The following is a 26,253-nucleotide window of genomic DNA, read 5'->3' as shown; positions in this document are numbered from 1 at the left end:
GACACTGATGAGAACATCAGGAGAGAAAGGGTAGTTCTCAAAGAGGGCTCTGTAGACTAAATGAACCTCTGATAGAGGTTCCAAGAAGCCTCAGAACCAGAGGTCAAGGAGAAAAGTACCAGAACACCTGAGTAGCTGTCAGACTGCTTTACACGGGAAGACGGCCTGGGGCATGGAACAGGTTTGGGGCCTTTCTGCTTTTTAAAGGACTATACCTGACTAATGGAACTGAAGATGCATGAGGAAAAAGTCACCTTTCTGCAGAAAAGCAAAGCCTGCATTTCTTTTTCAGTGTCAACCCTATCATGCTGACTTTCCTACATAACTGCTATGAAGGCATCTTTGCCAGGTCTGAAGTTGGCCTTTACAAAGGACCGAAAGCTATTTCCCTTCTCCTCCCTGCTAGAAATAGGCAAAGTTTCAGAAGAAAGATTGTCTAAGGGAAGTCGTGTAGGGAGAGGGTCTATAAAAGTGCCATTTGGCTGGACACTGTGCCCAAACCGAGAACCCAGGTTAGGTGAACTCAGGTTCCTAACAGACAAGTTGTGATACCTGTTACACTGGTTTAACCAGAAAGACCTATAAGCCAGAAAAGCCCTACACTACTTTCTTCTTCTTCTGTGAGTAAGAGAAAGAGCCTGAACTGGAAATCACAGACAGCAAGAAGCACCAAACAGGAGGAGAGTTTAAATTTTCCATCCAAGCCGGCTGAGCAAAGCTTTGATATTTCCAGATGACCTCTCAATGGGAAAATCCCCTATCTTTCAGGGTCGGAGTTTAAAAATGAGAGCGCATCTTAATTTTAATTCAGAAATATTTTTTTTTCTGACACTGCACAGAATGGTTGTTATGTCCTGGTGACGCTGATCTGTTACAATATGTTTAAATATATTTTATTTTTAGCATAAAACCTAGGGTAGCGCACATGGCAGTAGTTGGCACATCACGTTCCAGCAGTGCTCTGGGTTTCCTCAGGGAGAGAAAACGGCTGTATCTAAGGTGATGATCTAGCTATGCATATACCTGCACATCTCTACCTAGAAAACAGATCCAGGAAACAGAAGCTCCTCATTTACAGGCCCTTCCTGTCTTGCTGCTCGGTTCAAGCCAGCCAGCTGCAGGCATGAGTGAGCACTGGACACAAAACACAAAGCAGGGAAGGTCCAGGCAAGGTATGAACGGGACCGGTCAATAAGGAAGACACTCGGCTTGGCTGACCACCACACCCAACGCTCCCTCCTTAATTCTCCTGCCGCCTACTGTCTCCTGCTTTCCTGCTTTGCATCTCATCAAGCTTTCCTCCTAGTTATTGAATGTACCTGCTCTTCACAAAGGCTCCTCTGTGTAACGCAGATTGGAAAATGGACAAGGGGCTTCGTGCTGGATACAATTCTAACTCTGAGGGCCTGAGTCCTTAATGGGGGCTTATGCTTTCCTTGCCCCCATACCCTGTCCTCCTGGCCATCACAGCACCGCCACCCTCCCCACTGCCATCCAGAAAAGAGGCTCATTTCTTCCACGGACTTGGCATAGAGCAGTTCACACTGTGATCTGCTCATGCTGGGCAGAGCACATAAATAGTGGCTCTTAAAAGTCTGAGGTTTTATTTAGTCATATTTCATGGCAGGGTTCTGTAAATATTCTGAGGAGAGGGCAAAAGCCAAAGGACTAGAAATAACTCTTAGAATCTGTTCTGAGTTCAGAAATTCTTAACCAGGCTCCTTTATTTATACTTTTGTACTTGTTCCTGTGGTCGTGCCATCAGACTGATTGGCCCCTTTACAAACATGATCTAAATTCTGATAACCGTATCAACGCAGCTATAATTTTTACAAAAATAACAGTGACAAGGGAGCAGAAAACCCAACTGCAACACACTGTTTCATACATGTTTAAAGTAAAAGTCAATTCTGGACGGGAAAATAGAATAACAACCTCTTCTGATGATGTATTCTATGGAAAAGTTGCTCTGATTTTGAAATCTGCAACACCATCCTTCATTTCCTCTTCATATGTACCCAAAGCTACTTTGGCGGGCACTCGGAGCTCTACAACCTTCTCTGCGCATCACAGTTCCACATCAGGACGAGGATAATGAGAGCTGATGACTATCAAATTTATTTGGCTGAATTCTGACCAAATAGAAAGGTGGGCGGTTGAGATATGACAAAAGATCTCTCTTTTACTGTCTCTTTTTCTTCTGGAAATTTCCTTAGAATGATCATTCAATTCTTCTAGTTTCCAAAAGTTTTTAATCCTCAACTTGCCCTTACCCTGCAGCCGATTTCTCGGGCTCCTATTGATCAAACTATAAAATGTTCTTACCCTTTCAAGACCTTTCTAGATGGTGACTCACAGGCCCTCAAGGGGTTTATACCTTGCGTTCTTTCATCATGTCCCAACTTGCTTAATGTAATTCAGAGAAGTGCTGTTACCGAGGTGCTTGGAGCCTGAGCAGAACTCCATCTTCAACGGCAGCACAGTGCACGCATTTGTGTAAGACAAATGATTTTCACTGAGACTTTAGACTCATATCATTCATTTGTTTAAACATACACTTCAGTCCAATTATATTTGTTTTCCAATACAAGTGGCTCTCAATGCATGCATTATTACACAACTAGCTTTGTCTCTTGTCTGAAGTTCTATTTCTTAAGACTAAACAAATTGCTGCCCAGTAAGATCATTTGTCTCAAAAGGGATCACAGGAAAGTAATTACCAGGAGAGCCTTTGAAGGTTCTTCATCATCATGGCTAATATTCTATTTTTATGAAACATTAAAACTAAAAGGCAGTAGGACTGATCAAATTTTGGAGGAAGTTGCACAAACCCTATTTTCACCACTCAGATCTATAGCAATATTCTGAAAAAACAAAAACATAACTAATACTTGGAAAGAGGCTTTGATTTCAAGTCTTTTCAGGAGCTCTAACAAGGATCCAACCATATGAGTTTTCAGTTCACCCTAACAATTATTAATGTAAGATTGGCGGTGGTGGTTTAGTCGCTAAGTCAGGTCTGACTCTTACAACCTCACGGACTGTAGCCTGTCAGGCTCCTCTGTCCATGGAATTTCCCAGGCAAGAATACCAGAATGGGTTGCCATTTCTATCATTAAATTGACCCAAATAATTAAATGGAAGGAATAATAACTACTCTAGAATATAAAATTGTCTCGGTAAGTTAAAAAAGATAACTAATTTATATAAAAGACTTTAAATAATGTTAAATAGAACCAAAGTCATTTTTTGATTATGAAATCAATGATTAAACTTCAGTTTATGTAAAAGTCATGTGATAAAATGCCTACTGGTAGAAGGATAAAATAAAATTATATTCTAAAAATTTATCTCTTATCATAAAACACTGCGATGTGCTGTGGTATGCTTAGTCGCTCAGTTGTGCCCAACTCTTTGTGACCCCATGGACTGTAGCCCACCAAGCTCCTCTGTCCGTGGGGATTCTCTAGGCAAGAATACTAGAGTGAGTTGCCATGTCCTCTTCCAGGGGATCTTCACAACCCAGGGATCGAACCCAGGTCTGCCACATCACAGGCAGATTCTTTACCATCTGAACCACCAGGGATGCCCAAGAATACTGGAGTGGGTAGCTTACCCCTTTTCTCCAGGGGATCTTCCTGACCCAGGAAACAAACTGGGGTCTCCTGCACTGCAGCAGATTCTTTACCAGCTGAGTTAGCAGGGAAGCCCAAATACTGCAATACTATTTATAAAAGAGCTATTTCAGATGGCAATTTGGGGTGTAGGTTCTAGGTAGCAATCTTGCAGGTTTAAGCCATGATGACACCAAGGCTACTTTCAGGAGTGGCTGCAGCAGCAGCAGCAACCTGGCCTAGATAAAAGAGTGATTAAACAGATAAGCAAATGGGGACCTGTTTCAGTTAAATATTAGAGCAGCTGAGGCTTGCACTCCCCCTAAAGGAAAAGACAAATTAAACCGAAGTCATCTGTTCCAGCAATATTTGCCTTCCAATGTTACTTTCTTGTTTAAAACAAGAGAATGTAAAGCAAGCTATGTTGATCAACATCAAGATAAGAAGGGGACAGAGGAGTTTAGTCATATATTGCAACAAGGAAAAAAACAAAAATGCCCCCAAAGGTTGAAGTCTAGGGCTAGACCTCCATGGTAGCATACTGTGAGAAAGAAACGCCACTCTAGAATTACATGAGTTTTGCAGTGACTTGTTGAGAAAGTCTCACATAATGCAGTTCATACCTATTCATTATTAAGGTAGGAAAGTTTTGGCAGCACACCTCAGAATCCATGTACATGTTGATCACTGAGGTTGCCATGGTGAATGTGAAGAAGTCAGCTCAAGTTCAGCAAAAAAGAGATTAGAACTGCCTTCTCTTTATATCTATACAAATCCTCAAATGTTAAGACATAAACTAATCACCCAACCTTCAAATTTGTTTCCAAGTTGTATAGTTTGTCTTAGAAAAAAAATAAACTTAAAAGACCCTTTTAAGCACTTGAAATGTACTTGAGTTAATAATCTATCATAGTCAAATATTAATATGAATGAATTACTTTTAGAAATGAACTGCATTTTTGCCAACTAATTATTATTTTGAGGATGAATGAAGGCTAGACAAATTCAAGGGATATAGAGCATAAAAATGGTTAGTATCTTCACCACATCCAACACTATCAAGGATTGTAGTTGGGATGAAATATTCCTATTTAGGAAGAAGGGGTTACAACTTGATGATCAACACCTTGACTTTGGACTTTATATTAAAGGATAGATAGAAAAGATGAGAAACACATTCCCTATGGCGAAGGAGCATATACTCTACTAAAGGAAATAAAAAGTGGCAGAGGGAATGCTCTGAGAGTCCAGTGGTTAGGACACCACACATTTACTGCTGAGGGTCTGGGAACTAAGATCCCATAAGCCACATGATGTGGTAAAAATAAAATAAAATAAAATAAAATGCTAAAAACTTCCATTAAAAAATAAAGGCTGATTAGAGGATGGGTACCGTCTAGTCAAGCCTATGGTTTTTCCAGTGGTCATGTATGGATGTGAGAGTTGGACTGTGAAGAAAGCTGAGGGCCAAAGAATTGATGCTTTTGAACTGTGGTGTTGGAGAAGACTCTGGAGAGTCCCTTGGACTGCAAGGAAATCCAACCAGTCCATCCTAAAGGAGATCAGTCCTGGGGTGTTCATTGGAAGGACTGATGTTGAAGCTGAAACTCCAATACTTTGGCCACCTCATGTGAAGAGTTGACTCATTGGAAAAGACCCTGATGCTGGGAGGGATTGGGGGCAGGAGGAGAAGGGGATGACAGAGGATGGGATGGCTGGATGGCATCACCAACTTGATGGACATGAGTTTGAGTAAACTCTGGGAGTTGGTGATGGACAGGGAGGCCTGGTGTGCTGCAATTCATGGGGTTGCAAAGAGTCAGACATGACTGAGTGACTGAACTGAACTCATTGTGAAAAACTCTTAAAAAATAAAATTAAAATTAAAAAGGTCAGAGATAGTAGTGCTCACCAAAAAGTCCATGGGTTCCACTACTTGTCCAGCTTCCCTTGTAATTAAGTTGAAGCCATGTGACTGGTTTTAACCAATGGGCTTCTGATGCTAAAAAATAGAATTGCTCACTTCCAGTTCAAAGGTCTTAAGGGAAGCAAGCCAGGAGTTACATGTTGAATTCACAGTCATAAGATGGAACTAGCTTGGATCCCTAAGCCATTACTTATAAGGCCAGAACCCACAATAAATACCACATGTGTGAAAAACAAACTTTTATGTGTTAAAACCATTGGGATTTGGGGTTTTCTAGTTACCATGATACAACCTAACCTTGGCAAAGACATAAAACTGACACACAAACTAATTAGAGAACAATTTTTTTTTTAAGGTAAGAGAACAATTTAATGCAGACTACTATTAGATAGCAGGCAGGAGATTGAGGGCAGGAGGAGAAGGGGGAGACAGAGGATGAGATGGTTGAATGGCATCACTGACTCAATGGACATGGGTTTGGGTGGACTCTGGGAGTTGGTGATGGACAGGGAGGCCTGGTGTGCTGCAGTTCATGAGGTCGCAAAGAGTCAGACACGACTGTGTGACTGAACTGAACTATTAGATGGCAGAGTAAGGTTAAAAGATTGGCAAAGAGATTGGAGAGGAAGTATTAATAAAAGAGAGTTCCTTGGAACTGTAGGAAGAAAATTGAGCATATTTCAAAGAAAGAAAACACTAAGAGCCAAGCAAAAATTCTAAAAAATGGGACCAAATGGAACAGGAAGTAGATTCCTCCAGCAATAGAGATATTTTTGTCATTAGGTGTCCCATGAGCCAGGTCATTTTCTTGCTACTTATTAACCTAACCCAAGTGTCCCTTGTCAAAGGCTGAGTGATCAGTGCTCAGGGTGTGAAGTTTAACTTGAATAAATACTATAAAGGAATGCAAAAGCCTACTCAGTTTTCCATCTTTCATACTTAGAGTACCAACCAGGGATTCAGATCAGGTTTTTATTCCACTTCTCCCACAATCACTCAAGCTCCAGTCTCTCCAAGAGTAGAACCAGGAATTGTCCAATCCCCCACAGCCTCCTACTTCTGCTTCCAAGATCACAGTGATTTTCAGGGCCCAGAAATCTTGGTGTACTACAGTTCTACTCATTATTCTATCTATCTGTTGGTCTACCCACATACTCATCTATTCATCATGGTCTCCTAGAGGTCAGAACATCAATTCAGCATGGTTCTTATCAGCGAGAGGCTCACTGTCTAATTAAATTTTGAACATTATTCTGTGAGGAATAGAAGATATACTGAGAAAATGATGGATACAGCAGCCTTGATTTTAACAAAGATCACATTGCAAAGTGTATAGAGAAAGGAAAATTAAGCAGGGAGGAGATTTTTGTAGTTAATCTATAGCAATACCATATACACAGATTCTTGACAGACTTAGGAGGAGAACTAACAAGAATAGGTAAGTGAACGAAGATGAGAGAGGCTGTTAAGCCAAGGCTGACCCCCAGGTTTGGGTGACTGTATGAGTGGTGGATCTTTAAGACAAAAAATACGAGGAAGTTAGTGGTGATGACTACTGAGGTTGGTTTTAGATATCTGAAACTGGAGGTCGCTGCAGGATACCTGGGAAGGGATCCATTAGAAGATGAAGATTTGGAATTCAAAGCTCAGGAGAGAGGCCTTAAGTGGAAATGGAGCCTTATCTACCTGGGTTGCAGATTATGGGTAATGCCAGAAAAATTAATCAGATACACAAAGGATGACCTGAGGGGATGTGAAGGAGAATGATTAACAGCGACAGATGATATAGAAGAATCAAGCTGAATAAGGCCAGCAATGCGATGACCAGTGGAAATGACAATTCCAAGGTGGAAGACTCTTTAGCCTTCATTTACGCCCTGGTTCCAAACAGTAAAAGGAGTACGTCAAGGCTGTATATTGTCACCCTGCTTATTTAACTTATGTGCAGAGTACATCATGAGAAACGCTGGGCTGGAAGAAGCATAAGCTAGAATCAAGATTGCTGGGAGAAATAATAACCTCAGATATGCAGATGACACCACCCTTATGGCAGAAAGTGAAGAGGAACTAGAGAGTCTCTTGATGAAAGTGAAAGAGGAGAGTGAAAAAGTTGGCTTAAAGCTCAACATTCAGAAAACTAAGATCATGGCATCTGGTCCCATCACTGTATGGGAAATAGATGGGGAAACAGTGGAAACAGCGTCAGACTTTATTTTCTGGGGCTCCAAAATCACTGCAGATGGTGATTGCAGCCATGAAATTAAAAGACGCTTACTCCTTAGAAGGAAAGTTATGGCCAACCTAGATAGCATATTAAAAAGCAAAGACATTAATTTGTCAACAAAGGTCCACCTAGACAAGGCCATGGTTTTTCCAGTGGTCATGTATGGATGTGAGAGTTGGACTATAAAGAAAGCTGAGTGCCGAAGAACTGATGCTTTTGAACTGCAGTGTTGGAGAAGACTCTGGAGAGTCCCTTGGAATGCAAGGAGATCCAACCAGTCCATCCTAAAGCAGATCAGTCCTGGGTGTTCATTGGAAGGACTGATGCTGAAGCTGAAACTCCAATACTTTGGCCACCTCATGCGAAGAGTTGACTCATTGGAAAAGACCCTGATGCTGGGAAGGATTGGGGGCAGGAGGAGAAGGGGACGACAGAGGATGAGATGGCTGGATGGCATCACCGACTGGATAGACATGAGTTTGAGTAAACTCCGGGAGTTGGTGATGGACAGGGAGGCCTGGCGTGCTGATTCATGGCGTTGCAAAGAGTCAAAACAATTGAGCGACTGAACTGAACTGAGGCCCTGGGTTGTTTTGTACCACTTGTAACTCTTTTCCAACTGACCACTCCCTTAGCTATAGATATGTCCAGTGTTGAATGAAAGGCTCCACTTTTTGAAACTGTCTTCCAACCCAACTATATCCAACTTGTTTACAACAAGTTAGCCATTCCTACTAGCCATGCCTTTCTGAACCACAAGTGGATTCTTGAGTAACACTGAACCAAGTAGAATCTCTTTTTGTCTCCTGAAGAGAATATGGACTATTAACCAATGAAGCCATAAAGCTCTATAAAACTTGGGGGTCATCTCAAGTCACCTATGATTTATTTTACAGAGAGACTTGGAATCTTTAAGTTTGCTTTAAATCAACACTATTCACTTGCTTTAAATTTGGTTGTTGGGATGATTTCTCCCAGTTAAGTTCTCTCCTCCATACAAAAGCCCCATTCAAGTAAACCATGTCTCCAGCCTCTGATATATCTCGTCCTGCCTCCTGCCCTTCTCCCATACACCCATTTTTCTCCAATCACATCACTCATGGAAAATTTATTGTACTCATGGAAAATTAATTGCAAGCAATTAGTCCTGGCTGTCAAAACAAAGAACTGTTCAAAAACTTAAAACCAATATTGGGAACTGGGATTCTCTGCAGACTAGGAAACAGCCCATAAAGTCTAGTTTGCCCGTGTCCTCAAAATACCACCTATTTTACTGCACACAGATCTGCCAAGCTCAAACTTACAATCTACCCATGACTACTGCCTACACCAGAACAGGAAGGAAGGGGTGAGGCTGAGGAAAGGATGTCAGGAGACTTCCAACTTTCAGAGGGTATCTATTTGGCAGTGAGGAAGAAAAGGCTGCTAATAGAGCTAGAATGGAAATTCCTCTTCGCTCTGAGAATAGATCCCTTTATTTCTAAGGACTACCCAGCAAATCCTAATCTGAAGGCAAAGAAAGGGAAGACTCCTCCATACCACTAATTAACTGACTGTGGGCATTCAATGCCATCAGTCTCTTAAAAATCTTGGGCAGGAAAGGACAGAAAGAGGAGAGAAAAAGAATGAGGACATGATGTGAAGAACAGAAGGATAATGGAGGGCAATTTAAGGATGCAGACAAAGAATCAAGAGAGTACAGGGCTTAAGTTCAAAACTCAAAGAAGTGGTATTTCCTGGTGGTCCAGTGGTTAAGAATCCACCATTCAATGCAGGGGTATGCATTCCTTTCCAAAAAATAGCTTATCATAACACCTTGGATGAAAATACTGAGTTTTCATTGTGTCCCAGCACTTTGGTATGCATCATTATTTCATATGATCCTCACAATAATCCTCTAATTTCATTTTTACAGATGAATAAATGAGATGTTTACATACTTTCCCCAAGTTCATGCAGCTAGTTAAGAGCTAAGCTGGATTTTTAATCATCTCTGCTTGACTCACAACCACTTTCCTACACTATTCCCTTTAGAGTCCAAGAACCTTGCCAACTATGGGATCACTTTCTACTCCTCACAGACTGAAACTCAGAAGACAGGGCTATGGGACTGACAAAAATCCACTCACCTACTGTGAGCAAATAACACGCTAATTGTCCTCAAAGGGGATAAAGGACAGAACACATAATGATGAAACCACAGAAATATTAAGTGGTAAATTTCATCAGGTAGGCAATTAAATAGTAATAATGTGCTGGTGTGCTGTGCGCACTGCACTCAGTCGTGTCTGAGTCTCTGCGACCCCATGGACTGTAGCCCACCAGGTGCCTCTGTCCATGGAATTTTCCAGGCAAGAATACTGGAGTGGGTCACCATTTCCTCTCCAGGGGATCTTTCTGACCCAGGGATTGAACCCCTGTCTCCCGTGCATCTCCTGCATGGCAGGCAGATTCTTTAAAGGACAGGACAGATAAAGATTGGCCCACACACAAATGTAAGTCATAAATTGCATCAGGTAGGCAATTAAAGGGCTTCCCTGGTAGCTCAGCTGGTAAGGAATCTGCCTGCCATGCAGGAGACCCTGGTTCAATTTCTGGGTCAGGAAGATGCCCTGGAGAAAGGATAGGCTAACCACTCCAGTATTCTAGGACTTCCCTGGTGGCTCAGATGGTAAATAATATGCTTGCAATGTGGGAGACCTGGGTTCAGTCCCTGGGTTGGGAAAATCCCCTGGAGGAGGGCATGGCAACACACCCAGCATTCTTGCCTGGAGAATCCCCATGGACAGAGGAGCCTGGCGGCCTACAGACCATGGGGTCTCATAAAGTTGGACACAACTGAGCAACTAAGGACAGCACAGGCAATTAAACAATAATAAACGTATGTACTATTTCTATTTTATACCTTTGTAAACCGTTTCTGACCTTCAGAAACATTAGCTGGTGCTAATCTTATCTCCTTTACCTACAGACCTTGAGCCAACTAACTGCATAAGCACAGTGACTCCCATCAGCAACTGGGCACTGCTCTTCTGAGGATGGAATCAGTCCAAGCAGAGTGCAGGTGCTCAACTAATGCCAGGCTCTTTCTCCAAGCACTGCCCAAGCCTGGCATGGAGAGTGGCTCGAGGAGCCCTGCAAATACGTCTACGGAAGGAGCCGAAAGAGAGGAATGCACCGTGATCTCCATCTTCTAATAGGATTCACAAGTTTTGTACGATTGCCTATTTTTCTGAACTTGGCTCTGAAATGAGCTATTATTCTGTTTCACTCTTCTTCACATTATCCAAAATAATTCAATGTCCACCTTTCCCTTTGGGAAAATCAAAGGTTGACACAGCTACCTTTTGAACTCAAGCTGTTAAAGATCCCTTTCTTCTGTTCAAAAAGTTTTACTGATTTTGAAAGGTCTTAGTGATAAAACACAGAGAAACTCAGGGGAAAAGGACAAAGAGAAAGAAGAAGAAAGAGAAAGAATAAAGAGGCCAGAAAAGAAAGAGAAGGAAAAGAGCCCAAGAGGGGCAGAGAGAGGCAAAAGGCTACTGAATGCATAATTGCCAACAGCCTTAGAAACTGGCTCAGGTTACAATCATGGAGCATTATTTTTAAAAACCAAGGGGGAAACATTTACACAAAATCCAAAGGATATACATTCTTTGTTAAAGGCTGGAAAATGACAATGTATTCAATTCATTAATTCATGAATTAGTCTGTGCGATGTTTACTCCCGGCAGCGTTAGCCTTTTAGAGATGAATATTTAAGAGAAAAGGGGAGAAATTCAAAAACCAAAGACAGAAAAAGAACCATTTTTTCCTGTTTTGTTTTCTGACTATTTGTGTGCTGCAGCTATTTGTATAGTGTTGGCGAGATTTAGGGGAAGGGGGTGAATGAAACGGGTGGTAGGGAACCTCCCAAGTCCCTCTTGAAGCCCTCTGTCTCCCAGCTAGGTATAAAAGTCACAAGAATTTCAAACCATTTTCTAATTGTGCTCATAAACAATAGTTTCAAAAGCTGATATGTTATAATAAACACATATTTAGAGTAAATTAGGCCTTAATTATGTTGAGCAAGTTTTATGTTCTCATTAAAACCCGAATCACAACAATAAACATGACTTACCAGCGGAATTAACTCTGCTGCAATTGTCTACTCTTCCCAAACATTCTTTGTGTGCTCTGGCACCACACTTAACACATAAATAACCTTGAAAAAATGTTCCCCTGCAAGGGAAAATCAGAGAGTGATAGGTTAAAAGGTGCAAAATTCTGCCTCTAGGAAACCATTAGCGCCAGGAAGCAGAACAAGAGAACACAGCACTATGCAGAGTCCCCTTAAAGCCAATGGAGAGAACATTCCTGGGTTCTGAAGGAAAGGTCCAGGCACAAGGCCAAGGAATGATCTGATGGATCCAAACTGGTAAGGCAATATACCCATTAGAAAACGTTCTGCCTGGGACCCTAGGAAAGCCAAAACATTTGGCAGTTACACCAGTTCCTTTAAACTGAGAACCAAGACCACGCCAACTGACCTCAGGAGCATCTGGCAGACTCTGCAGGATGTGACCCGGTTGAAGGTGTGCATCTTGAACTCATGGAAGTTGGAGTCTGCGTAGTCTGGCCTTATGTTGGACCTAGACAAAAGGAAAAAGGTAGCATCCTCAAGAAAGCTTCACAACACAGCAGCAGTCTAAGTTCATCAGTTTTACACTGGGTAGAGAAGTGATTCAGGCAAATAGGCTATTAAACACACAATGTTTTCTAAGCCAAATGCTTTGCATTAAAATGCATTAATGCGGATGGGGAACACATGTAAATCCATGGCTGATTCATGTCAATGTATGGCAAAAACCACTATAATATTGTAAAGTGATTAGCCTCCAACTAATAAAAATAAATGGAAAAAAAAATAAAATAAAAAATAAAATGCATTAATGCTTTGCATTAAAATATGCACCAAAATCCAACTGTGTGAGAACCAGCAATATATAAAGACTGAAGCAACCGAATCCAGCTCAGAATTGCATGTTCCCAGGGAACTTTACAGACTGGCCACGTAGGTCAACCTGCCAGGAAAAACACAAAGCCTGAGGGATATTCATGCTGTGTGATGATTTCTTTTTTCTCTAGCCACATCACCAAAATAGAAACTAGCTGCAAGGGGCGGGAGGGAGGGGAAAGGGGTACTGCATTTCCACAGGGTTCCTGTCGAAATAGGTATGTGGATTATGTAACGATATATAAAAGTGAATACAAATGTCCCAAAAGAATTGAAACAAAGCATCAGTCTGATCATTAAAAATGTTCTCCTTAAAAACAAGCCAGTTTTCTGGCAATCTAAATAAAAGGTAAACAAAATTACTTTATCATTTATATTTTCTTTATATTATACACATATGCAAAAAAAAAATACTAAGCATACTGCAAAATGACATTCACTGTGCATTTACTCTGTGCCGATACTGTGGTAAAACACAATGTGCTCATTTACACCTCACTTAACCTTCACACCAATCCTAACTGTGAGGCACTAATCAATTCACTAGTTTACAAACAGGGAAATAGAGGCTTGGGTGTGTGCATCCTAAGTCGCTTCGGTCGTGTTTAACACTTTGCGACTCCATGGACTGTAGCCTGCCAAGCTCCTCTGTCCATAGGATTCTCAGGTAAGAATACTGGAGTGGGCTGCCTTGCCCTCCTCCAGGGAATCTTTCCAACCCAAGGACTGAACTCATGTCTTTTATGTCTCCTGCACGGGCAAGCGGGTTCTTTACCACTAGCACCACATGGGAAGCCCCGTCAAAAGTTTACATTAAAGGACAAGGCCGAGCTGGGAACTCCAACCCAGGTCTGTGCTCTGAGCCACCAAAGTTGTAGCGCAAGGAGGAATTCAACAGTATTCACCTTCATATAATTAGATTTTTGTGTTAATAAGTATATGGGAAACTGTTAAGTTTAGTCATTTCCAGAGGGCTTTTTACGTTATTCTTAATTTGTCCATGTTACCAAAGAAAGCAGAAAAATTATGAAAGGATAAATTAAAAATGAATACAGATAGAGGGACACCTAGAAAGCTAAGATGAGGCTCTCTGAGATGTTACAAGTGATCCGCGAGACTGTAGGAAAAGTTTGAGATGAGCCAGGATTTCCCCTTTTATAGCACACAGCGACTCTCAAGCACACACAGCCTTGGCATAATGAAGCATAACGCAGGCGGGCAACCAGGCATCAATCTCTGAGGTACCAGGAGAAGCCTTACGAAAAAACATTCACAAAGGCAATTGGAGTAGCAGGCAGTGATGCAGAAGTGTCAGCAAGGTCAGCCTTGCAATCCATCTGCTGAATATAACCGTGCTAAAAATGAAATCAAATATTAGCGCCATCTGGGATTTCTCTGCTCTGTGCTTCTGGCGACCTCACTTTTTAGGAAAATGCTCCACTGCGTGCTGAAAAGGAAGGCCATTTCCATGGAGGCATTTTTGTGTTGCTGATTAAAAATTACAGACTGTTTCTTCAGGAAGGGAAAAGTTGAAGAAAAGATAATGATCTAGAAACAAAACTTCTTTTCACGTTGTTAAAAACAGTGATTCTTGAGTCCATACAGCCAGGCATGGATATGAGCATGGAAACCCATTTCCTGAGCCAGGAAGGCCCACTGTTCATCTCTCTCTGAGCATCAAGGTGACACAGTGAGAGAACTGTCAAACAGCAACTTCGTTCTGGCAAACTTGAAGAATTCATCAGCCTGGAGTTTCAGAATAAAAGTAGGTCTCCTTCAGGCAAGAACTCAAGTAAATAGATAAAAAATAGGTAAGAATTTAATTAATTTTAGAAGTCTACCTAGAACATCCTTCTCTTAGGGTCAGCCCAAGTTATGTGTGTGTGCTGTGTGTGTGTGTTTACCATTTGTACTTAACATTTTCACCAACTAACTAGGAATAAGCTGACTTTTCAGAAGACAAAAGCTGAGCGCAAGATTACACTGAAAGGTTAAAAAGAAAAATCTTACATAAAGAAAAAAAAAATGGAAAATATTGTTGACAGTAGTTGCCATAAGTTAAGTGAGACTTGAAGATGTAGGGTAGAATGGTAGAAAGGAACAGTTGGAAATTTGGGGCTAGTTTTTAACTTAACTGCATATTATTTTAAAAATTTTAAATCAAACACTAAAGAATAAAAGTTAACTCTATGACCCTGCTACTGAGGCACTATAGAATATAAAAGCATGGTTGAAAGCAGGAATCTGAAATCAGACCACCTGGGCTTACATCCTAACATGCAAATCACTAACAGGGTGACCTTGGGCAAGTTAATAAGTACAAAACAGGAATACTAATAAAATCAAACTCAGAAAGGAAGGTAACTTACATAAAGTGCTTAGGACGTTGCCTAGCCCAGAGTTAGTGTTCAATAAGTCTTGGCTCTAATTTATAAATTGCTGATTCTAATTCCACATAATAATGAAGTGATCAGGATAATGCTTTTATGAGTGGTGAAGAGTCCCTTGGTAGCCTTGGGACTGAATCTCTAGAGGGTCCCCATTCTCCTAGGAATTTCACTGCAGGAAGGTTGTTGTATGTTCAGTGTCCTTGGGACCAGGAATCCATATGTAATGATTTAAGCACATTAAGAAATAGGGTTACTCAGGGAAGGATATGTATGCAAAAAGTCCAGGGAATTAGATGAAGTCATATCAATCACCAACTAAAGATAAGAGAGATGTCAATACACATGGGGATGCAGAAACCAAAGACAGTAAGTTGGCTGAATGGGAAGAGCTGGAAAGGCAGGCTGAAGCAGAAGAGGATAAAGAAGCATCAGGTTTATAGATTTGATAACACAAGGACAGAAACAATCAAAAGTAGAATTTATTACACACCTCTAATGCACCAGGCACATTAACTGACTCTTCATATATTTTTTCACATTTACTTCCCATAATAAACCTATAAGGTAGAGTGATTCATTCACTTCAGACTTATTAAGCACCTACATGTAGACAGCCCCTGAAGCAGGAACAGAAAGAAGAGTCCTTGAGCTGGAGACCAGTGGGTGAAAAGCGGGGGATGTAGGAGGTGAGTAAGAGTGGCTGGCAGGGCCAAGGAAAGAGTTGATGTCTTCAACAGGGATTGACATCACATTTTCACTAAGTCACTTCAGCCGTGTCTGACTCTTTGTGACCTTGTGAACTGTAGCTCGCCAGGCTCCTCTGTCCATGGGGATTCTTCAGGCAAGAATACTGGAGTGGGTTGTCATTTCCTTCTCCAGACATCACATTTAGTTGACCCCTCAAAATCTCTATGACTACTATGTAGAGAATTCCTTGCAGTGCAGCAAAAGTGGATAGAGCAAGACCAAGTATGGGGTTGAGCTGACTGCAGATGAGAACTGGACCTGTTATCGGTCAGCTCACTTGCCTGGTCATACAGCTATAGAAAAAGGATTCCATTTAAGTAGCCTGCTTTGTTATACTACAGTTTACTTATGAGAACTTGGGTGGAATCTTACAGATCCTATTTCTTTTGCTTAATTTAGGGCCCATTATTAATACAAGTAGGCTACCCGTGTTTAATCAGTCAATCAAATATTTATAGAGCAAGGCATACTGATGCTCTTGGGGCTTCTATAACCTTTCTTGATCTTCTCTGACTGTCATCTTGTCCTCTGGCTCCATGTGGGAGCCAAGTTGAGACCATACAACTTGCCTAGCCTGGGCAATCCTCCCCATCCTGCAGATCTGCATTTCAACCACTCCTCAGGCATCTCAAAATGCAGCACATACAAAACTCAACCCCTCACCTTTCCTAACATACCTGATTCTTTTTTTAAAAAAAATACAAAGCCTTGTGTGGAGGGCTGATCTTTAATAGATAACAGCAATTGAGCTGTTAAGTATGAAATCCTGATGCAACACATCTGATTCTAATCAAGTTCTGATTTCAATCTATTACCATTCACTCCTTCTAGGAGGGAAACTCAAAGAGGCATGATGAATTTTTCCCTTTCCCTGACATTCTCTACATATTCATTTTCTCTTAACCTCTCCTCTGCTCCAATTTCTTCTTCCCTGAGACCATGACCAACTTCTACTGATTCAACCTTTAAAATACCTCCTCTAAAATGCAGGTTCCATTCTCTCTTCTCACTTCCTAATTCAAATCCTCAGTATCTCCCAACTAAATTGTGACAATGACCTTAATTATTCCATCTCCTACTTTCTCTATTTAAGGCCATCTTTCCTACTATTTCCAGACTCACTTTTAAGAATGAAAATATAATATGTCACTCCCTCCTTTGAATATGTCTACTGATTACTAACGCCTATGGAGATAAAGATAAATCTTCTAGCAATGGCATGAAGAGTTTTTAAGCTCTAGCTTTAGCTACCACTCACCTGCCCCTTCTTACCCAAACACTCACAAGCCTTACACTATAAACATGCAGATCTTACCACATTTCTCAAGCATATTCTTCTTGTCTATAATCCTGGGTTTTATAATCCATTCACTCTAAATGTTTCCCCTAACTTATAACTGCTAATGTACCTGGTTACTCACTTAGGACCAGATTTTAAAAGAAGAGACTCCTTTGGATATTTTCTTTGGGTCCACATGATTAAGATAGTGATTATCAGTATCATTTGGATTCTCAAAGTACTTTTTTGGTCTTCTAGTACAATACCACCTTGTATTGGAACCACTATCTGCTTCCAACAATCAGAAACCTGTTCTATGCTATTTATGTCTATATTACCAAGACTTAGCTCAATGTTTCCTATCTATATATATTAAGCTTATAGTATTGAATAAATTAACAAATATTCCTATCTATAATATTAAGTATTCTGCTACTTAAAGGAAAAAGAACTAAAAAAGAAAAAGCATAGTCGTCATACCCTCAGAAAGATGTCCACTGAGTTAGAGAAGCAAAAACTCATATCCATGAAATAACAAAACTTATAATTAAGGATCAAAGAAATAAAAAGTGGAAATCAATTAGTGGCTAAACAATAAGAGAAAGTCAATGGTGTTTCGTAGATAAAGGAAAGGGAGGAAGTGGCATAATTTTGGAGAGAAAACAAGATTTAACACTCAAAATTGAATATCAAGTGTTCATAGGACAATGGACAGATACCATCTATGACATTGTAATAGTTAATATTATGTCTCAACCTGACTGGTCCATGGATTGCCCAAATTTTTGGTCAAACATCATCCTGGGTGAAGATATTTTTGGACAAAATTAACACTTAAGTCTGAGACTGCGTAAAGCAGTTGCCCTCCCTAGTGAGAGTGGGCCTCATCCAATCAGTTAAAGGCCTGAATAAAATAAAAAGGCTGACCCTCCCACAAGTGAGAATTATTTCTACCTGAATACCTTTGAACTGGGACATAGACACTTTTGCCTTCAGACTCAAACTTAAACAACGGCTTTGTCTCGGTCTCAAGTCTTCAGGTCATAGGAAAGACCCATGCCATCAGCTCTGCTGGTGGCTTTTGAAGTCATACTGGACAATACATTTTTGGATCTCCTGAGTCTCCAGCTTGCTGACTCACCCTAGAAATCTTGGGGCTTGCCAACCTCCCCACATGCATGAGCCAATTCCTAATGACATATAATACATATGCACACATACACACACATACACACACACCCCATTTGTTTTGTTTCTATGAAGAAATCTAATACAGAGACACTAGAAAGTAAGATTAGATAGGACTGCTGTTCTTGTTGTTCAGTTGCTAAATTGTATCCAACTCTGTGTGACTCCATGAACTGAAGCACATCAGGCTCCTCTGTCCTCACTATCTCCCAGAGTTTGCTCATATTTATGTCCATTGAGTCAGTGATGCTATCCAACCATCTCATCCTCTGCTGTCCCCTTCTCCTTTTGCCTTTAATCCTTCCAAGCATCAGGGTCTTTGCCATTGAGTTGGCTCTTTGCATCAGGTGGCCAAAGTATTAGAACTTCAGCTTCAGCATTGGTTCTTCCAGTGAATTCAGGGTTCATTTCCTTTAGAGTTGACGGGTTTCTAAGTCCAAGAGACATGGACTTGCAGCCCAAGAGATTCTCAAGAGCCTTCTCCAGCACCAGAATTAAAAAGCATCAATTCTTCAGTGCTCAATCTTTTTCAGGTCCAACTCTCACATCTGTACATGACTACTGGAAAAACCATAGCTTTGTCACAAAGTGATGTCTCTGCTTTTTAATACACTGTCTAGGATTGTCATGGCTTTCCTTCCAGGGAACAAGTGTCTTTTAATTTCATGACTGAAGTCACCATCTGCAGTGATTTTGGAGCCCAAGAAAATAAAATCTGTCACTGCTTCCACTTTTTTCCCTTCTATTTGTCAATAAGTGATGGGACTGGATGTCATGGTTTTAGTTTTTAAAATGTTGAGTTTCAAACCAGCTTTTTCACTTTCTTCTTTGACCCTCCTCAGGAGGCTCTTTAGTTCCTCTTCATTTTCTGACATTAAAGTGGTATCATCTGCATATCTCAGGTGGTAGATAGGATTACTGGGGCCAATTACCAAAGAAGGGAATAGAAGCAATACTAAAGTTCAAATTTGTCAGCCTCCATAATATTTTCCTTGACATCCCTAAGCAAACTTTATATGAACCACCTAGGCTTTCACTAATTTTGTGCAACCTCTAAAAGAAATTACCACATAGCATAAAAATTGCTTGTCTGCAGGTCCATCTTCCTGCTGGCCTATGGGTGCTTGAAAGCAGGGGGCTTGGCTTCTCCTTTTTAACTTGTCTCCCCTTTACAGTTACCAAACATTCGACTAGGAAAATGAACTGCCAGGCATTTATGGTCAATGAAAATCAGAAAAATATGCTTTTCCTATAGCATTAACTTTACTTTTCAGAAGGCTCCCTTTGCCGCACTGTCAGATGGAAATTTGGACAGAGTACAGTAGATATAGAGACATTTTTACTATGCCAAAAAATTTTATCTCCCATATAAAATAAAGCTGAAGAAAAACATAATGCTTAACTGAATTTCACTTAAATGCTATAATTTATGTTTATTCACCTACAACCTCTCCTTTGTGAGAAAACAACATTTAATCTTTTTATAACAACTACAATTCAATTCACAGATACAAATATATTTCAGTAGAAAAGTATGACAGTGGAATTAGTAATACCAGTTCAGTTCAGTCACTCAGTCATGTCTGATACTTTGTGACCCCATGGACTACATCACGCCAGGCTTCCTGTCCATCACCAACTCCCAGAGATTGCTCAAACTCATGTCCATCGAACTGGTGATGCCATCCAAACATTTCATCCTCTGTCGTCCCCTTCTCCTCCCGCCTTCAACCTTTCTCAGCATCAGGGTCTTTTCCAATGAGTCAGTTCTTCCCATCAGGGGCCAAAGTACTAGAGCTTCAACTTCAGCATCAGTCCTTCCAAAGAATATTCAGGATTGATTTCCTTTGGGACTGACTGGTTGGATCTCCTTGAAGTCCAAGGGACTTGCAAGAGTCCTCTCCAACACCATAGTTCAAAAGCATCAATTCTTCAGCACTCAGCTTTTTTTATGGTCCAACTTCCACATCCATACATGACTACTGGAAAAATCATAGCTTTGACTAGACAGACCTTTGTTGGCAAAGTAATGTCTCTGCTTTTATTTTTTTATTTTTTGCTTTTTAATATGCTGTCTAGGTTGGTCATAGCTTTACTTACAGGGAGTAAGCGTCTTTTAATTTCACGGCTGCAGTCACCATCTGCAGTGATTTTGGAGCCCCTCAAAATAAAGTCTGTCACTGTTTCCATAGTTTCCCCATCTATTTGCCATGAAGTGATGGGACCAGGTGCCATGATCTTAGTTTTCTGAATGGTGAGTTTTAAGTAGCTTTTTCACTTTCTTCATTCACTTTCATCAAGAGACTCTTTAGTTCCTCTTCGCTTTCTGCCATTAGGGTAGTGTCATCTGCATATCTGAGGTTATTGATATTTCTGCCAGCAATCTTGAGTCCAGCTTGTGGTTCATCCAGCCAGTCATTTTGCATGATGTACTCTGCATAGAAGTTAAATAAGCAGGGTGACAATATACAGCCTTGACGTATTCCTTTCCCAATTAGGAACCAGTCTGTTGTTCCATGTCCGGTTCTAACAGTTGCTTCTTGACCTGCACACAGATTTCTCAGGAGGCAAGTAGGGTGGTCTGGTATTCCCATCTCTTGAAGGATTTTCCACAGTTTGCTGTGATCCACACAGTCAAAGGCTTGGTGTAGTCAATGAGGCAGAAGTAGTAATATATTAGTAATACAGCTAGCTATTATTTTAAAATTTTATATATTTAAACAATATTTTTCTCAATTTTAACTATAAACTATTACCTTTTAGTAATCTAGTTTTAGAACACAGGAAGTAAATATGGCAAAATGAAATAGTTTACAATGATCCTGAGTAATTAGAGAGGAAGATGAGAATCATCTTATCACATCATTCTCTCTCATGCCTTGTCAGTATTACCAGATCAAGGATTCAGTTAGCATCTGGGTACCGTCTCCAAATGAAAAATAAAAAAAATCACCATTACAGGCACTGTGACAGTTATGTAAAATACAAAATAGATTATTTTATCATACTGTATTAAATGTTGAAAAAAATAAATAAATAAAAGTTGAGCAAGAGAGCTGGAAATATAAGTTAATACTTTGAAAAATACTTGTCTGAATGTAGCAGGTATTTCTGTGTACCAAAAATACATAGAAAAGTAAAAATATTTACAAACTTAGCTACATGTGGCAATATTGCTGAAATTCAGAAAATACACATTTTGATAAATAAATGCCAGGCATAAATTACACTGTAAATGTCCTATAAGAAAATGCTGAACAATCTTAATTATTCCATGTATTACTCTACCAAGTTATTTTATTTTCTGACATCACAAGATGACATATTGCATCATGCATCATTCTATTAGCCTCTATTACTTTAATTAATAAATTAAGAGATTTATTTATAATTTAATACATTTAAGTAAATTAAATTATTAAAGGCAATAATTTACTATGTTTTCCAAATTTAAAAAAATTATATATATAACATATATATAAAACAATTTCTCTGATTAATAAAGAACTGAAAGAGCAATAGACCATCTCGATGGATGTCAAAAAAAAGGCTTTAATAAAATGTATCATGAGCTTCTTATGAAACGCTATGTGAACCACATGCTAAACTAGATGTTAAGGGATAATTTCATAACACAATAAAGAATATTACACTATGACAATTGAAAACATATGCAAAATGCTATCACAATCACTAAAGGTTCCTGAAGTCAACTGTACTACTCAACACGAGTCTAGAAGATCTGATCAATATGACAAAAATAATAAACATGAGCGATAAATATTGTAAAAAAAAATACACAGAAGTATCATTTGGAGGTGATATTATTCAGACTACTAGGAAAAGCCAAGAGAAGAAACTCAAATCTAACAACACTAATAAGAGAAAAAGACATACTAGATGGTATCTGAAAAAATTCATCTGTAAGATTCCAGTGTTGTCCACCAGTAAAATGCAGTAAAGAGTGTAGTGTTTTTACCTGCCAAAATTCCTCAAGTCTCATAGTTCAAGGATTTTGGGGGGCTGGTCCCACAGGAACTGAATGCCAGCAAAGTCAATCACAATCACTAAAAATTCCCTGAAGGAAAGTAGGTGCTCATCACAAACCACATGGATTGTTTCTTTAAAAGAAGTTTAGGCAGCCTGGCACAATGAAATTCAGTACCTCTGACAAACCAAATAACCTTACCACTTAGCACCACAGGGACAGTGAACATTTCAAAACCCAAAAACATTTCAAAAGTTTCCAGATGCCAGTCAAGGTCTAAGCCTGAAAGCAAACCCTTTAAAAGATATCAAACTCAAGCCTGCCATGTTAAAGCTTTCCTGAACAAAAATGTCTAAGAAAAATCACAGCATAAAATGTTCAGGCTCTGGATGAATAAAATTTAAAAATTAACTGAGGGAAATTAAAAAAATTCAAGTAAATAAAAGCTACATACCAAATTCCTGAATAAGAACCTTGCATATTTTATTATAAATACACTTTCCTCAAGTTAATTTATAAATTTAAAACAATTCCTTTCTCTCAAAACAACACATTGACACACACACAAACACAAATATACAATGAGAATCTTCTGAACTTGACAAATGATTATAAAATTCAACTGGAAGAATAAATGTGTGAGACTAGTTGGGAAAGTTTCAAAACTAAAATGAATTATTCTAGAGGTTATGTGGAAAGCCATCATCCCCTAAGAGATATTAAAATTTTTTAAAGCTGTTATTAAATCTGTAAGGGACTGATAACAGAACAGAAAGATCAATAATAAAGTCTTCAAGGCAATCATGCACGTGCAAAAGCTCAGTATGCAATTTTTGTAGCAGGCTGTTCATTTATTTGTCTATTCAAAACAATAAATAAATAAAACTTAGAATCTGATACCAGGTGGTGGGATACAATGGTAAGTAAAAAGGAGTAAAGTCTCTGCCTGTTTGGGGAAAAGAAATAACTAAATAACTCTACAAACAATTGTGAAACAGCAAGAATAACAAGTGCCACAGAGAAAAACAGTGTTAGGAAAACTTACAACTTGGAATGTGACCTTGACAAAAGATTATCACAGAGGGCTTTCTTACAGAAGCAATGCTTGAGCTGACATCTAAAGGTGATAGAGAGTTCAGATGATGAAAAGGAAAAAGAAGAATGTTCCAGACAGAGAAAAACTAACATTATAAATATGTTTCAGAAAATATATTTACAGCTTTTTTAAAATGTTAAGGAAAGACATTTCTGTCACCCATTTTATAATGAAATAAAGTTTAGGCAATTCAATAGTTATATTATTTATTTGATAAAGGTGTATTATATGCCTGTGATGGGCTGTGAATACAGTCAGCAATAAGAAATAGTAACATAGTGAGCTGCCCTCATGGAGCTTATTTAAGTGTCAGGTTTATCTGTAAGTCTATATTTTAACGTAAAATTTAGAGAGAAACCTGAAATTTGTTCTAAGCAAAAAAAAAAAAAAAAAGTACTTGAAGAAAATATTGATGACTACTTACAGAGTCTTTAAAGGTAGAAAATAAAGATGGCAGGATTTATTTATTTGTAAAACTCAAAACTTTTCCTTGAGTAAACAACAAAAATTAAAAGAAAAAGCAAGTAAATATCTGTAATTTGCATGATAAAAGATTAACATCCTTGCAATATATAAGAGCCCTTGAAACCTATAAGAAAAAAAATGAACATTCCAATTGAAAAATTAGCAAAGAGATTAACAGGAAGATTTATTTTAAAAAGAAATTAAAACAAATACATGAAACATGTTTAAGCTACTAGTGACCAAAAGAAATGCAAGTTTAAGTAAGATATCATTTCACATATCAAACTGGCAAAAGAGAAAAAAGAAAAAGAAAAAAGATAACACCCATCATGCAGGAAGCGACAGAAATATCTGAAAACTTACAGATGTATTAATCTTCTGACATAAAATTCTGCTTATTAGAAATAATCAGGAAGGGCTCCCTAGAACATATTTAATAATTAAAATTGGCATTGATTTAATGAAAAATAATGAAATAGGTAAATTATAGCATATCTATAGATGGAATATTACACAACAATTAGAAATGATAAAGTGGACATAAATATTAACCAAGAAAGATATCTGCAATATATTAAAGGAGAACAACTTGATACCAGATATATCCAGAATCATGATTAAGACATAACTGCTCACTAACATACATATGTGAAAATATAAACCAAGAGAGGCATTAGGAATTATAAATGATTTTTTAAATTTTAGAATATCTGTGTTATCTAAATACTTTACAATGAACACACATTGTCCAATTTATTCCATCTCCTCTTTCCAGAGACAAAAAGAACAAATACAACCACAACAGCCCATACAAGCTTTAAAACAGGTTAAGCAACCTGACTCAAATACACAGGTAATAAGTCAGTGAACAGAATCTGATTCTAAGATTTGTCTCAAAGCCTGTGTGTTTAATCACTATGCTAAAAATATCACAAGACAATTGAAAAGTAAAGACCAACTGAACTGAATTAAATGCTTTCAGCATATATGAAAATATTTTTGATACAAAAGAAGCCATTACAAATGAATGATAATACAATGATAAACTGATCCATAGAAAACTCGACAAAGAATATGAACAAGGAATTCATAAAGAAAAACAATTCGTTGACAAGCCTGTGACAAACGGTTCAGCCTCAAGAGTAAATGTAGAGTGACGGATGTTCTAGAACATGGGAAGGCTACAGCAGATACATTGTTTGGAAACCATCATTCCTGGACACTGATCGCCTTGTTCTCCCCTACTCACCCCTCTTAGGGATGTGATCTTTCTGATGCTGCATTTACTCTAAGAACCAACAGAACTCATCATTTTTAAACACTCCCATGAACAGGCGCACATAGACTATTAGCGCTTCAGCGTGGAAGGTAGCCCCAAGTATAGAAGGCTAGAACTGCATGACTGGAAGGTCCTGGAACAGGCAAGATGCTGCCCCACACGGGTGAAGCGAGTTACAGCTGTGGGCACAAGAAAAGCTAGTTGAACTACGGTACTTTTCTTCCTGCTCTAACCTCTGTCAGTAAGATCTTCTATCTTTGATTAATTACAAAGGATTCTATTTTTTGTTTGTTTGTTCTGTTTTTGGCTAAAATAGAGCCCATGAGAAAAGTTTGGTTTAAAAAAAAAGACAGAAAATTAAAGCAATATTATTTTTTACAATAAAAACTGTTAATAAACAATGCCTAATGATAAGGTACTAGGTAAATATATTGTGATACTTTCAAATAATGGAAAAATAGCCATTTAATCATTTTAGAGAAGCATTTTCACAAGAAAACATAAGCACAGATGTATTCTAGAAACAGTGTACATGTACATATGTGTGTGTATCTGTATGTATGGATCTGTTACCACAAAAAAACAATATAACACATATAGGAAAAGAGGAATTAGAACCAAAATAGAGTCTTATAGCATCATGTAATGTTCCTTCATTGTACTTGTAACAATTTCCGTTTTTACATTTCTTCGTATGATTAGTTGATTACCGCTTATCTCTGCCCAACCCCCACCCCCCGCAAACATTAAGCTCCATGGGGCTGGCGCTATGTCAGATTGTGCTTATCACTGTACTCTGGCATTATGTGCATTGCCTAACATAAGCAGGCATTCAACAAATGTGTCAGTGTTTAGTGGAGTATCGAAAGTAAAATAAAGTTAGTATACACATGTATCCCAAAATATAATTGATTAATTGTTAAACATGTTACAAGACTAGTTCTATTTTTCCTAGTAACCAAAGAGGAAAGCAGAATCTCTTGAAAGATAATTGTATAAATTTTCCTGGCACCAAAGTGTAAGAAAAATTTCTCTGATATGTTTTTATAAAAGGGACGCT

At 38.9% G+C, this 26,253-nt stretch overlaps 1 protein-coding gene across 1 annotated transcript in view; it reads right to left on the bottom strand.

The window, feature by feature from the left end:
- VAV3 (vav guanine nucleotide exchange factor 3) overlaps positions 1-26,253 on the bottom strand; it is a 412,159-nt gene that overhangs the window by 137,958 nt on the left and 247,948 nt on the right. The window contains exons 16-17 of the mRNA XM_043878931.1: positions 12,295-12,396; positions 11,886-11,986 (exon numbers count right to left, since the gene is read on the bottom strand). Coding sequence (XP_043734866.1) covers positions 11,886-11,986; positions 12,295-12,396 — 203 coding nt within the window. The remainder of the gene's footprint in view (positions 1-11,885; positions 11,987-12,294; positions 12,397-26,253) is intronic.

Source organism: Cervus elaphus, chromosome 20 (assembly GCF_910594005.1).
Source record: "Cervus elaphus chromosome 20, mCerEla1.1, whole genome shotgun sequence".
Taxonomy (NCBI): Eukaryota; Metazoa; Chordata; class Mammalia; order Artiodactyla; family Cervidae; genus Cervus; species Cervus elaphus.
This window is presented reverse-complemented; position numbering and strand designations above follow the sequence as displayed.